This window comes from Cariama cristata, unplaced genomic scaffold (assembly GCF_000690535.1).
Source record: "Cariama cristata isolate BGI_N322 unplaced genomic scaffold, ASM69053v1 scaffold10292, whole genome shotgun sequence".
Classification (NCBI taxonomy): Eukaryota; Metazoa; Chordata; class Aves; order Cariamiformes; family Cariamidae; genus Cariama; species Cariama cristata.
In genome coordinates this window covers 232,362-248,252 of record NW_009605543.1, presented here as the reverse complement: position 1 = coordinate 248,252, position 15,891 = coordinate 232,362, and the positions used below count along the sequence as shown (strand labels likewise).

Here is a 15,891-nt window from a genome sequence, read left to right as displayed (position 1 = left end):
TCCTGGAAAATGCTTGGTTTGGGAAATAAATTTAGAGGCTGGATATACAACTCATGTAAAGGACATTTTCACATGGACAAAGATACATTTCTGATCTCTCAGAAAAAGCCGACAGCATGTGGGTCAGGACATGATAGATGAAACAAATAGGACTAAATGTGTGGTGCGTGCATATATGTATGCATGAGTTGTGTGTTCTAGACCAAGAGGAAAAGCAGCTTGTTTCGCTTAGTCGGCCAAGGGAAGGGATGGGGGACTTGGGAAGGGGTTTTCCCCCATCCTGTCCCTGACTTTGCTTTGAGAAATGGCTCAGGAAGTTGCCTGACATTTGACATAGCTCTACTGGGCTGTACCAGCTTGTCTGCCTTGGGTAAGTTGGGATTTAATTGGACTTGAGACGGGCCATAATTATGCTCGCACATTCAGAATTTTGCTTAGGTGAGCAGCAGACTTAACTGTAATTTATTTCTTCATGACAGATGTATTTCTTGTATTTCCTGCATAATAGACCAAATAATGACCTCCTTAGATCGTTGTGATTTTTTTCTTTCTGCCTTTCTTCCTTTTTCTTTATTTTTATTCTTCAGGCTGGCTCAGCTTTGCTCTCTGTATACTTGGAGACCCACAGGGGACTTCTGATGTACTTGCTCCCAGCTGAAAATATGGCCTTATAACCAACTTGTTTTTCCTATCAATCAGTCTGGAAAGAATAGTGCTCTATCTTGTTGATCATTCTTGTGTAAAGCTCATGTATCACTTCAAGGATTGTCGGGCTATTGGTTCTGTCAGTTTGCTTCTATCGCTATCCGAAAGCAAAGACCGTGTGCCCGTAATATCAGCAGTCGGAATAGGAAAGATATATCACAGTTCTGGTTCAGGTTAGTCAAAAAGGATGATTGAAAGAATGCTACAAAAATGCAGTGCTTAAAGGTAAAAAGATGTTTGACGGTACCTGTGTGAAAAAGAAATGTGATTCTAGAAAAAATATGATATTTTGTAATTTGCCCTTCATAATTTATGTCAAGGTACCTGTGCTGGTAATCTCTTATACATATGAATTATTTTCCTCACATGAGTAATTTCATCAACTGTTGTTTATCCATCTAAACTCAAAACAAAGCAATTAAAAATTATGTTTTTAGCTTCTTTTCCATGAAAAAATACAGTTGGAATCCAGGCTTAGACTAGAATGGTCTTCAGTACTTCTTTTTGCAGATGTTAAAAAGGTGTTGTTTTTTTTTTTTTTTGTAGCTTATTTTGCTAAGGCTTCACTTTTGATATCGCAGTTTGGTGGTCAGAATATTTTCAATATGTTTCAAATAGATTTTTGTCTTAGTACGCGTGCTTTTGAGAGGATTTTCTTCATAGGGAGCTTCAAACCGGCAGCCAGTTAGAACTCTATTAAACTGCTCTTGATTCTTGAACTCCTGTTACCAGAAAAAATGCTTTCAGCCGGCATACTTGGGGAGGAGCTGAATGCTAAGTTTATGTGCAAGTCAGAAATGCGGGCTATCTTGCTTGAACCTCTGCCACTGTTGCTCTCTACAGATATGTGAAATGACAGGAGAGGCACCACCATAAAGCTGAAGAGCAAAAAGAGCTGACGGCTTTAGTGATATTTTGTCACTCGAACGGTGACCTTCGTTAATAATGCCTGTGATAGGAAAATGAAATACTTTCTGTTTCAGTAATGTCAGGCTGATGCTTGGCAACAAACTCTTTTAAGGCAGACAGTGAAGAAGAAAAAGGAGCAGCACCGTTATATTCCGTAGTGTATGATGTTTAACATTTTCCCTGCTATGCAGTCAGACTATATCTTGAGTTTGCTAACAGATGCAAAAAGAGTTGAAACCATGTTTCTGTTATCGTTAATAAAATACAGAACCTGCTGCCAGCATAATCAGGGCTGGATTTTCAAGGCACTCAACTTACATTTAAAAAACTGAATGAAATGGGCAAATTTTCAAAAGCACTCAGCATCCTGGAGCTCCTGATGAGGAAAATCTGGCTAACTTATAGATGCTGAGCAATTCAGAGGGTCTGGCCCTAAAATATTCCCTTGATACTCTTCAAAAAAGAAGGTGAACTAAGCCTTGCATTTTCAGTTTAAAGATATAAATTCAATCAATATGTTTCATAGTTCTTATATTCTTTGAAACCTTTAAAAACAACAGCACCCACACCTAGTATCAGAAAACAATTGACAAAATTTGGCCAAATTGACTGTTTTTATTTATTTATTTATTTATTTTAAGTTAATTTGGGTTGCTGGTACCTGGGATCGACAGGAAGTTTTTTATCGAAATTGGCTGCTATTAAGAAAGCTAGTATTTTGTCTTTGGGTTTTTTGTTTGCTTACTTTTAAACAGTAGCAGTCTAAAAGCTTTCTGAATCAGTCACTCTGTTCTGGTATTGTTGTTCTCAACTTCCTTCCTTCAAGTTCTTCCTCAAACCCCATGTTTTTCACCTTTTCCTGACAGTGGTTTCCATCTTAATTAACTATTCTTCTTCTCATTTAAACTGGTGTAAAGTAAGAGTAACTGCACTACAATCTGTAGAATTACTCAGGTATAAAGTCAGATATGGATGAGAAGGACAAGGTTATTTAAAATACTACCCTTACATGATTTCTGAATGTAGTCAACCGATACTAATGGACACTGGGAAAGACTCTTGTGCCTCACACAACTGTATTTTTCTTCAGTCTTAACTGTTCACTGCCTTACTAAAGTGATAACTTTATCTGGTTAGTCATGATTCCCAATTAGAAACATTATGTATATGTTTCCATATTTGCAACAGGTTTAAAGAGATAGTGAATATGAAGTTGCATATTTTTATATGAGCTGTTGAAAGAGCACATGTTGAAATTATGACAGATACCATTTTATCAGCTGTAATTTTTTTAGTTGTAGCCTCCAAAGCTCTCTTCACTAGCAGCCTGATTACCTAAAGCATAAATTAAGGATGAGCCATTGTCAAACTGACTTTCCTTTTTCCTCTACAAGTTAAAGCCTAGAGTTAATGGCTGTTTGTCGGAGCTTCTCAGGTCACGTTAACAGGTTGAAAGGTTTCTTCATATCAGCAAGACTTGGCATAAACCTGCTGCTACCTATAAAGTCTACCAAGAGTTAAAAGTAGGAACTGAACTTTTCATTCTGTTTAGGAAAATAACTTCTGTTTATGGATAGAATAAATTTAAATCTATGAAAAAGCTTCATTAATACACAGCTTTCCCTGTTGGGGAGAAATTCTGGCCCTGGTGAAGTCAGTTGCAAAGATGACAAAATCAGCAAGGCAATTATTTTCCCTCTATTGGAGAAGTTGTCAACAGCCTTCAATCTAGAGCAAGTTCACTCAAAGGGTAGCTCCTGAACGGGTCTGAGTGTGGGAGATGGTGAGGTGTTTAAAATAAACACCACAGTTGGGAGAAATCTCTGATTCCTGCTCTTAATCCATACAGAGGAGAAAATTTTGAGGCTTTAGCATAGATTTAGGCTTCTTATGTTTGATTCTTCACCTTCAAGGGTGATGACAACCAGTTTGATTTAAAGCCCCTTTTCAACCCAAGTACACAAGTTTTGTACTTAGATTTCAGACTTCCAAATGGAATTCAGCTTTTTTTTAAAAAAAAAAAAAAAAAGTAGCAGATAATGAACAAGAGATCTTCAGACATCAGTTTAGTACTATCACTATGAACAAAATCCAGTTATGTATAAAAGAAATTGTAAGAAATTCTTAACAAGAAAGGCAGGTACAGGCAATTGTACAACAGTAATGAATCTGAATTTCTGAATTTACATGAGGATTTGAATTACTTTGTTACTTTTAAATAAGCAGTTTCTAGGTGAGAAGTACATTATTGTTCATGGAGAATACTATTCTACTTTCTAACAACTGTCTTCCAGTGCAGGTAGAATAATGTGCTCATAGTTCTGAGTTAAAGCCAAGTAGTTTCAGAACAGATCTGTGGTGGTTTTGTTGGTTTGGGATTTGTTTGTTTTTTTTTTTCCAGAGTGGATATTGTAAACACTTTTCAAGAGGATAATTATAATATAAATCAAAACTTAAATTTGGAAACAGCAAAACTGACTGTAAGAATAAAATAATCCTTAAAATGAAAGATGTTTAAATTACTTATAGGTGTTGTTTTAAACATGTAGTCTACAGGCTGACCTCAGAGGAGGGTGCATGGAGAGGAGATTACTATAAAATAAATACAATGTTAGCTTTTTTCATTGAAGAAGGAAATGAGAAATTTAAAATAGCCCTTTATACCAGACAGAATGCGTTTTATTTTGTGTTCTCAATACAAGCCTATGGTCATGATCACTGAAGTATTAATGCTGTGTTTATTTACTTTTATTGAGCATTTAACTGTTGACTTGTTTTCTTTAGCATAGGGCTGATTTCTCTACTTGAACTGTCTTGATCTCTTAAAATCTTAGGACAAGGAAGATGAAATCTTCCCTGGAGCTTGACGTGTTTCAAATATAATTAAGATGGCAAGCCAAGTCAATATAAAACTAATTATTTAGTGGAATAACCCAATTCTTCTAGTTTAAAAGTATCATCTTTTGAAATAAATCTAAAAAAAAAGGGAAAATGGATTAATTACTTCAACTACTCCTTTCTTTTTCAAAGAAATGTGCTCTCATGAGACAAGCCAATGAAGCCGTGTCAGTCGTCTCACCTCTCCTTAGGAGGAGACTAGAAGATGTGTTCCCCTCGCCAAGTGCTGCAGAAGCTTGCTCTTTAATCCTTGCTGACTAGATGACTAATGACCTAGGAGTTTCTCTGTCAGGTTTCACCCCGTGTATTCTTTTTTTGTTTAGAAGGAGCTTGAGGGAAAGGAATCCCAGAAAGAGATGATGCTCCATAAGAATAAAAATAACTATGGCCATGTGTGGGTTTTTTCTCCTCTCAAGAGTGGAAATGGGTAGAGATTAAAATTAGATTCCAAAAATATTGCCTTCAGTGAAGAGAGATTTTTATGAGCTTTAGTTTCTGGTGTGCAAGAATGAGCTTTATAAATCAGCAACTGATTTCCCTACTGAGAAGCTCAAACGCTAAGAGTGGAGACACAGAAAAGGTCTTGCTGTGGCACCTGCAGGAAGAAATGGTACAGATAGCCTGAGAAAATGGTAGTGGTTTAATGAATTAGCAGCTAGAAGAAAAGGAAAAACAAACAAAAAAAACAAACTTGGAGACAAGTTCAGGATTTCCATATTTCCATACACAAATCCTGCAGTGTTTAACGTTGTACAACATACTAAATAATACAGCGCCGTGCATTTGCCTTTCCAAACTTCACATCAGTTAGGACAGTCTTCAGTTTATTCCCTGACTTTCTCAGTACATTAGCTATTTAATAGCCTTTAACTTTCTTATTTTGCTTTGCATACCACTGCTTGAGGAGCCATCTTATATATACTACAGGAGACTGCTCTCTGTGCCCAAACTAGTCAAATCACATCTTAAAGGAAATGTTAAGAAACACCCTCTGACTTCTATTTGTTTGGTGATTGTTAGTTGTTTGTTAGTTGGTTTTTTTCTTTTTTGGGGGAGTGGGGGCGGGGGGAGGTGGTGGTGGTGGCAGGGAGGTGTACAGGAAGCCTGGTTTTTATCATGTCTTGGTGATCTGCAAATTTCTGTGTCCGTGGGAGAGAAAATTAGGTCAAGGCATATATTCATCTATGAAAACAAAACAGCAGTGGTGACTCCAAGAGGTTGGTCTATGAAAAGACACAGGCAACAAATGTAGTGGTATTGGACGAAAGCAATTTACCAGTCTTCCAGCTGGAAGAGTGCAGTTCAGATTACAGGATCACATAAATGGGACATATTGTAGACAGATGATGTTTGGAAGGGGTTAGCAGGGAGTTTGTGTCCTAGCTCAACTCTTGGGAAAATTAACTTTCTAAATCACTTTCTAAATTATTTCAATACCAACCATTTCTAAAACAAGGGATTATGCAATGCCATCTGTTGGCTTTTGTGAAAAATCAAATGGAAACTGTGGTTTGCTCGATGGTGGTCCAGCAGAAAGAGATTCACAGTCACTACTACAGCTCCTGCTGGAGCAGAAAATTAGCAAGAAGGCCAACACTTTTCTTCAAAATTTTGAGAAATGAATCATGGCATCTGTAAACAGCTTGTTATAAAGCAGTCTCAACTGTAGCAAAGGTAAAACTGGAGCCCAGGATCTCTCCTCTGTATTTCAAACAGGAGATACTTGAGATCGCCAGATTCTGCATGAATCCTTTTGTACATGCAACATTACCACTTATTAGATGTTTGCAAGACTTGTTCACCTTGTTGCATATGAGTGGAGGTCAATTTTGAAGATCCAGAACAGTTTTACTGTGTTTCCTTTGTAAGGGTTCTGATCTGTGTCTTGTAATTTTGGCCCGCACCTGTGATCCCGTATCTATATGGAAGAAGAGATGCAGAGAACTTTTTATGTCACTTTCCATTAAATTACAAGCCCTTTTTGTTGGGAAGATCTTTTTCTTTCTTGCTTATTACTGTACGTGCAAGAAGCTTGTGTGCTGGCACTACTACTGCTTTATCTGCTTTAGATTGTCTTGCATTTACCCATTTGAAGGTTTGAGTATGAACAATAGAAATAGTTGTGATAAATTGTCAGGCTCTTCCAAAGATTCAGAAGTTCTGGAGTTACTGCCAATGACAGATGGTTTGTCCTTACTCATCACTTGTCTTCTTGACAGCATTTTCCTGCTCTCTGCAAAATCTCCCTTGATGTGTAGTTGAATTCTTTAGAAAAAGAAAATTATTTTCTGCTTCATCCATGTTCTTGCTCATTGGTTCAATAGCATCCGTGTTTGACTAAGTGGAACACCTTCCTCATGAAGCAGAAGTTTGATTTATTTTAATAGGGTGTTAGGAGAACTGCTGGCGTTTGACATGAATGCATTTCTAAAGTTACAAAGATGTTAAGAATGCTCTTTTATATCTATTGCTGTGGATTTCTATGACTGTGTATGAATGGCCCTGCACACTGAATGGGCTGTACCTTTTGCTGCATGATTTGTGCAACTAATGACACAATGTTTTCAAATACTCCGGTGTGAACTCTCAGTCTGAGTGGTGGTTGAGTGAGTCGAGGGTGAATTTCTTTTTCAGTTTTTCCACAATTTCATGAAGTCTGTTTCCGAACTGGCCTGCTAACTTGCTGCTTTGATTCTTAGTACTGGAGAATTATGTGATATGGCATTAAAAATAACTGAATACAAATGGCCTATAGATGAAAAAATGCTGAATTCAGAAAAATAATTCTCTGAAATTGTTGACTATATTGACTGTCCTCTGCTTGTTCTCTGACACCGATTTGTTGGGTGAGACAGGAATTTCTAAGTTGCTATGGGCGTTAGATTGCAAGGATGCAGCTCCCCAGTTCATACTGGAGTTCATCTGCTTATGTATGTTCCTGCACAGTGGAGGTACTCAATGGCACAGCAGAAATGCCATCTCAACTGCACAAAATGCTTTCTTTAGTATTGCTTCAAATATTTACCCTTTCAGTACATCAAACCAGACTGAACTGCATAACAGTTGATACAGAATTAGTACATTTCTGCTGCTTTTAGCTACTGCTAGTAGGATTCATCACAGTTAAGATGGCAAAATATATTTGGAAGCACAAAATCACCCATCTTGAGTTAGACCAAAGACTGTTTCAGTGTCTTAAGAACAGGGTAGGCATCAGGTATACGGTTGGACTTGATGATCTTTGAGGTCTCTTCCAACCATAATGATTCTATGATTCTATATGACACTGTCTCTTAATACTCTCCCAGCTAACAGCTACGTTTAGCTTTAGAGAGCTTTCTGCATTGAGTATAGCTTTGTGTGTTTAGTAACCCACAGCTGAATTCTTGTTTTGCAAAGGGTCAACTCTCCTCCATTTAATATCTGTGTAGGATTTTGGTGTTCAGCCCTCTCTATGAATACGCACTCTAGTCTTTCCCAGTTTTAGCTTAAGAGGTGAGCTGCATAAACAATAGTTTCACCTGCCTTCTGTCTTGTATGGAAATTTCCAACCTGTCCCTTGCCTTTCAGGAGTGCGCGGCACTGCTTCGTGTCACAGAGCCAGCAGAACCTGCGAGTGAATCCAAAACTTGCATTGTATTCAAGTGCTTGGGGTTTTGGAGCCCCTAACTCCTACATGCCCCCATCAAATTGTTTTATTGCTGCTAATATACAGGATATCAGATTTCTTTTTCATTACTGCCCTTGTGCCTTTGCATACACTATTTTGTACATTTGCTGTTCCCTGACACAGAACGCAACTTCATGCCAGCTCACTTGGTATGCATGCAGATGTGGATTTAAACCAGAAAAAGATCATCACTCAGATAACAAATATGTGTTTTAACTTTCTGAACGTATTAGTCACAGAAACCTTCTACACACCTGCATTGTATACTTCCATTGAAGCTATGTAATATGCACTTTTAGATTATGATCAATTTTAAGCAGAACCAGCCGTGCTCTCTTGGCTTGTTGTTTTTTTTTTACTTTAATCTTATTTGTTACCATCCCTTCCAAGTGAAAATGCAGGGGCTTTTGTAAGTAAACAAAAGAGCAAACTCAGTAGATAGACAAGGGCATTGTGGAACATTGTGTCATGACTGTAAAGGCTTGCTGTGTCCAAGTAATGACTGTTTTACTGATGGATAATTGGACCTAGGTTGTGTTGCTGCTGGCTTTAGATATTTTTATTTATTTATTTATTTATTACTGATTTAATATAATCTTGAACTTGTAAACTTGTGTTTAATAACTGCTGATCAAGAGAATCTTCTGACGGTGAGGTTACGCATATGATTACTGTCAGTCTTTGAAGAAAACTTTAGGATTGAACAACCTTTTCCTTCAAGCATCAAAACTGAAGGTTTACATAATATTGTAATTATTTGTTTTCTGTAAAACAGTGGATGTGCCTGTGCATTCTTCTACACTGAAAAACAATAATTGCAAAATATCAAAAGGTTATTAATGATGATGATAATAGTATAGTGCCCTGCAATTCATACAGACATGGTCAGAATGTGCACTGACCAACTTTAAAGTCAATTAAATGGACAATGTAGGCCATACTGGGAGAAGAGATGTTCAGAGGTGAGGGCCTGAGATGCAGCATCCTGATTCTGCTGAAAAGGACTGCTCTTTTGTGAGTGGTATCGATGGGACTGGGTTTTCATCGGATAAGACTGAATGACCCAAGGATAAAAAGGTGACCTTGACATCCCAGTCTAATGCTGCATCCCAGTTTAGATGTAAAACTGTATTTCGTCAAATAACATAAAATGTAAAAGAAAAAATCTAGCAACTTTCTCAGGGCATCGTCAGTCGTCTTTTTAAGCAATCACTGTCAATACTAGAACAAGCTTTGGGTGCATGGGCTAAGGAAAATGCCAAAAAGCAGCTTTTGGCAGACTGAAAGGGAAAGTGAATTCTTAAATCAGGGACTATTCATAGCCCATCTAAACTTAGAATATATTAGTTTGAGTGTCTCTGAGTACATTACAAGTTCATCTCAATTTGTCATAAGCTTTTTGAAAATGGCTTTAATATTAAGTAGGTTCATGAATGCATAAACTTTAATGGATAAAACATGATCTTTCTGCTGAGGAGTTTCAACCATAACTAAAAAATGGATGCATTTCATCTTATTATTTGCAAGTTGTGAATAAATCTGTCACAGATAGCCTGAGCTGTTTGAAATAATAAGAGTGACTTGTGAGACCAGTATGCCACTTCCAGTCTGACTTAAGTGGTCTGGGAGCTCCACATAGTAAAAACAGTGACACTTAGAACCATACTCTGTTGAAAAGGCCTTGTCTAACTGAAATTTGAGAGCCTGGGCAAAGTAGATACACAGAACAAAGTATTTGGAAAGAAACTAAATGAACTGAAACCAAAGTTTTAATGGAAGATAAAGTGCATTAAAATCTGATCAAAGCTTCAGGTGCAAAGAAGTGATCAACTCCACTTTTACTGTGTTATTAAAAACTGAGCAGAAAATGTGAATTTTCATTTTGTGGATTCCTTCATTCTGAAGTTTTGGTTGACTGCCATTCTGAAGCAGAGAAAGAGCTTAGGAGCCCTTTAGGGACATAATTATTATTGTCATTCCCCTAACACCACTGGGAGCCTGGACTCCAAGGGCGTCCCTCTGGTAGACCGCCTCGGAGCCACGGAAATGTCAGGAGACCTCATCTTGAGAAGAGTAATTAGGGTAGGGCAGACATTACTGGAGGGACATCCTGGAGCCAGAAGTTAGGAGGGACAAGGTTGCCAGGAACCTGACACGGAACCAGATGATGTCAGATGTGCTGGGTTTTTTTAAATTCTTCTTACTTTCAGCAGAAATGTACGTAGATTAACTAGCAGAATAGTTTCTGCTTCAGTAAGGTGTTGATTTGGTTTGTCTTACGGAAAATTTAAATGGCGTTGCTTATGTTATAAATGGGATAAACTTTCTGCGGTTGGGAACTTTATATCAGGAACAAATGCTCCCTTGAGAACTTTGTTATTATTCTGTCCATTTTTAACCTTTCTCTGTTCCTGGATGTAGTTGTCTTCCAGCTGGTTTGTTACGGGAGATCTCATTAGAACAGCTATGCTCCAGTTCAAGCATCCTGGCTGGGCCTGTTGTGATGCCTCCCATCACTTAGATAGTCAGTTTCTATCCTGTTCCTTTATATGTGCCATGTGGGCTCCTACTATGGAGAATGCAAGAAAATGTCAAAGCAACATGACAAAATATACTGTTGTCACCACAGAGAAAGAGTAGAGAGTCTGAATTCCACATAAAGTGATTCCTACTGATAATAACATTGAAATTTTCCAGAATCACATTAGCAGCTATGGCTTTCTTTTCCCCTCATTTCTTACTGGTGCTGTGAGAGTTTCAAATAAGAAGTCAGCTCGTATGCTGCTGCTCTCGGTTTTTTTCCCCAGTCTCTTCAAATCAGAATTTCTCGTCTTGCCTATCGTTCTTGTAAATAAGCAGCAACCCCGATTCTAATGGCCTTTGAATTAATAATGGAGGTTATCAGTGTGGGGTCTTTTGCTGCTCTTAAGATTTGTGACCAGAAAATTGTTCTCCTTTGGACATGGCATAGTATAAATTGCCATCATCCTTGGCAACCGCTATTTGCGTTTGTCGTCATTAAAAGCCAAACATGACTGCTGTGCAATGGTCCAAGTAATAACAGCCCAGCACTAGTCATCTACTTGAACATTAAAACATTAAGTTCCAAGCCTTGTTTCAATTTTAGTCGTCGTTTTCTTCTGGGATTCAATGCAGTTTTAAGTATCCAGTAGTTTTGAATTGCGAATCATGATGAGCATGGTGATTACACAAGTAAAATGAGATTAATTTGATTTTAAAACTATTTCGGTGTCAATGCTAATTCTATTTCATTTAGAAAAAAAATATTTAAAAGTGTCCAGCCTTTTCTATAGTTTGTTTCTGGCCTCCCTCCTGTCGATGATTTCTTTCCCAGGTAATGAAAGCAGACCAAATGTATATTTTTTTCTGTCTTTGTTTCCACTGCAAAGGTGAATCAAACATGACTCACCACAAAAGTGTAGCAGATTCCAGGAGGGAAAGAATAGGGCTAAGTGAAAGGTGAGTTAGGAAGTACATTTTGAGTCCAGCACAGAGGCAGCTTCTGGAATAATTTTCGGCAAAGGAAAGGAGAAGATGGGTGGGAGGAGGATTAGAGGCTGTCCTTGCGTGGAGCCTGGCACAGGCCATCATTCATCATCCCTGTGACAGCCCTTTTTCTCAAGAGAGCCCTTTCCTCCCCACTCTTTGCATTTATACGAACCCCAGCATTTGTGATGTGGGTTTTCTTCATTTGGGTTTGCTTTGGTTTTTTTTTAATTCACAGGCTTCCAGGGTAGGTGTGTACACTGGAAAGGCCTTAGAGGCAGGAGCTGCAGAAATCTGACAAGAGTTACTTGATATTCATTTTCTGCCTTCCTCTCAGCTCACAATGTTAAGGCAAAAACTATTTCATTTTCTCCTCAGTCAACTGAAACATATTCTTTTCTGTGATGCTGGCAATGAAATGTATTCTCCAAGTTTAATTAGCAAGTCAAGCAATAACACAAATGCTTCTGCAGAATTTTGCTGAAGGTTCTCTGTCCTCAGTTGAATAACAAAGGTCTTCAAGAGCATGTGCTTCGGTTTTTGTCATTTGCAGAGAGCATGCATTTAATTTTTTTTCTGGCTTTTACATGCAAGCTGACTGATAGCTGGTTTGTTCTCTATTTCAGGTCGTGGAGACTAATTTGGTTGCTTTTGACTGTCACTGGATCATTATAAATGAGGTAACTGTCAAGTGAACATTGTTGTGAACCACAAGTCCTGTTTTCAGGCTTGCTGACAATATTCATGCTGATCTTGACTTTGCCAACAGGAAGCAGTAACTACAACAAAGTTCAGGCATGCTGGGGGAGTGGATGTTGCTTAATAAAAATCGAATGACAAGTTCCTGGACTTCACTGTTTTGTCTTGCCTGTTTTAAACAGAAGTCCTTGAATAAATAAATAGAAATATAATGAAAAAAAATCCTTTCCTTTTGAGTATCTTGAGATTTTGCATTTGACTTAAGGTGACTGTTTTTAGAGGATCTTTTTAAGGCCTTTTTTCATACGTAGTCTTTCGTAGTGGAATGCTTGTGCAATGTTCTTATTTTAATGATTTTTCTTAATAATAAAAATAACAAGAAGAAAATCCCATCTTTCCCTTTCTTTTAAGAATTCCCCTAGAATTCAGTCATGTTCAATATCTAGACCTATTGATATTAGTGGGAGGCTTTTTGGTGGACTTCTGGATCAGGTCATATATGAATGTTCATGAAGGGAAAATAGACAGACAGTTAAATTGAGATCCTATTTTTAAACTGTGAAATACATTCTTCCATGAACGCTTGTCAGCTAAAATATGACAAGTCAATATGTGAAGTAGCTTTGCATATAAAACATTGAACAATGCAGTTATTCTTAGATTTGACGACATTCAGAATTTTCTTTTGTTTTATGAAAAGCAATTTAGGTCCAGAAAGGCTGAATTTCCTGGGGAGATAACTCTCCCCTAACATGTAGATTGTGCGACTCCTAGATATTCTCAGGATAAAAGATTCTTGGAGATATTGCTTGTAAATTCCGGGTCTATCTCTGGATTTGTTGTACACTTCTGGTTTTTTTACTTAATTGCTAGATTTTCATTAGTGCAGTGTGCTAATAATGAGGTAATGTAATCCAAAGTGGTTTTTTCCAAGATTATAGCAAGGTATAATATTGTTGAGTGCGATTGTGCTTTGGCCTACTCATTTAAACTAGTGGATTTTTAGCCAGTTTTCCCTGGAGAAAATGATGCCTCAGAAAGCGCTGTGAAGACAACCTGGGTCCAGCAGAAATCATTGATTTGAGCCCTGCATTGCTCCTGACCAGTAATATGTATGTTTTCCAGCACTGAATGGGGCCTCAGTGGTTGAGAACCCAGCTTTAAGCTACAGACTGTCATGTGAACAACATACAGGTTTTCTTTTTCCTGCCAGATTAAACTAGAATTCACTTGTAGTAAGTGGAATCTTGAAGTAGAGTGTTCATGTCTACTCTTTAGAGTTAACACTTATTATTTTAAAAAGATTAAGTGAATCTAAAGCAGTCCACTGTTAACCTCTGTATCAGTAGATTAGACAATGATTTCTTAGGCAGAGCCGAGATATTGGCTTGCTGTTCAAGTTAAAGACACTGCCACTGGTTTTTCATTTTAAATGTTGTTTGAATTAGAAAGTTCAAAAGAAGGTGCTTGCTTTTAGCTGTGTCACCTCCTCCATCCTCAAAAAGCAAAATAAAACTGAGGATCCATTCCTAGCGTACATGTTTTCTCTTTGCTTTTTATTCAGAAATTAGTGCCTCTGGAAAAGAATCTGCTTTCTGAGCATCGTTATTTGCACATTGCAGCAGATTAAAGAGCAGAGCAATCAAAGTGGTTACCACTCAACTGCCTTCTCCACTCCAAAACTCTTTGGGCTCTGTTCTCAACAGCTGAGAGCGCTTAATAATGTATGCAGAGAAACATCCATCATCCCTCCTTAGTTTTATAGTCTTGTATGTGAAATGGGTGAAAGCCACAATTAAGTTCATTCTGACAAACTGTGCTGTAAACCATGGTCATTAAAATCTATATATCTCTTCCTGCTGTCAGTTTTAAAGAAGGTGAACATGTTTAATGCCATCTCAGCTTGATCTGCTTCTGGACCCAAATTCATATTCCCACTTAAGTAAATTACTTTCAAGCTCTGTTTGTTTCAAAATGCTGATAATCTCAATATTTTGTGGACACAAAATCCAGATTAGCAATAAATGAGATTTGTAGATAATTGTATGCAAAGAATCATGTTTTGCCCCATTTTTCCATACCACTAAGTTCAAATTACAACAGAAATGTAAATGTTTCCTGAATGATGAAAGTTGCATAACATTACTTGCTTATTGCAACATTTTACCAGTTTAATAATGAGATCACAATGCCTCCACTTCGGCAGCACAAGATTTGGAAATGGAGTGATTTACGGGCTGCTTACTGTGTGGTATGTAAAACAGCTATCTTCACATCCAGGTCCAGTTAATATGGTTGCCCATTAGCTGTTGATGACCACGGTACTTCCATATGACTGTGAAATGATCTCAGAGCTCTGCCCATTTTATTGCTTACATGAATCTTTTGCAACATCTTAGGCAACTTCGATATCTGTGTTTGTGTGCCTGTATTGGCTAAATCAGATTGTCAACTAAGTAACTGTAACACTGTTTCTCTGGCCTCCTAATTTGAAATTCTAAGATGATCTATTACAGCAAAAATGCATTGTTTTGCAAAATCCACGTATGATTGAAATAATTCCTCGCACTGAGATATCAAAACAAGCTGGAATTGTCTTTCCTTTTCCATCACTGTGCCAAGGGGATACATCACACCGAGTATAGTAATACAAAAGGAAATACCACCTTCAGTTTTGTGATCAGGAATCTGCTTAGGCTTTGTGAGGTAACATCTGTTATTTTAATTGCTCGCTTTAAATGCTATAATGCCTGGAAAGAGTTCCTTAATTTTTATTGTCCCATTAGTTGCTGTTTTATGTAATAGGGCAAATTTGCTTGAAGACTGTGTATCATAATGGAAATGCATGTGTGGGAGGAGGGGGGTTGTTCCCATAAAATGAAAGGATTCATAATTTGCTAAAGCATAATACAGTATATTAGTTCTTTGCAAATAATACGAATCTCTTCTGATCAGTGCAGTCAGCTAAGGAAATGCTCTCCAAATAAATGTTCCTGTTACTTCAGGGCCTTCAAGCAGATGGTGCAATTCTTTATTTAAAATTTGCAGGAGTCATAGATTTGAATGTAGTCATGATCAAATATACCTTAAAAAATGTGAGAATGGATTTCTCACACTCTCTCTCCCTCTGTCTATCTGTCTCTGCTTTCTTCTTTTCCTCTGCACAATAGTAAATATAACCTCACAAAGCCCAACCTAGTAAAATTGTATTCTTCTATGACTCTTAAATCACAAGTGTACAGTAAGCTTAGATTTTATTTAGTGGAACTAAAGAAGAGGCATTTGTATGATTTTCATCACTTTTCTTTCTTTTGCTCTTTTTAAATGAAAGAAATGTCCTTTTTAAATTTTAAATTCTTGTCTCTCTCAAGCATTTTCCTTTGTTAAAACATTCAGGGTCATCTTACTATGCCCAAGTCTGCCACCAGTTCTCCGTTACTGTTGTTCTCTCAAGGACATCCCAAAACACTTTCCACTGCCTACAGTTACCGTACAGGAGGTGA

At 37.6% G+C, this 15,891-nt stretch overlaps 1 protein-coding gene across 1 annotated transcript in view; it reads left to right on the top strand.

Moving 5' to 3' along the window:
- Window positions 1-11,371: 11,371 nt before the first annotated feature.
- Window positions 11,372-15,891, top strand: part of GRID2 (glutamate receptor, ionotropic, delta 2) — a 228,769-nt gene continuing 224,249 nt past the window's right edge. Inside the window, exons 1-2 of the mRNA XM_009696005.1 lie at window positions 11,372-11,395; window positions 12,316-12,369. Coding sequence (XP_009694307.1) covers window positions 11,372-11,395; window positions 12,316-12,369 — 78 coding nt within the window. The remainder of the gene's footprint in view (window positions 11,396-12,315; window positions 12,370-15,891) is intronic.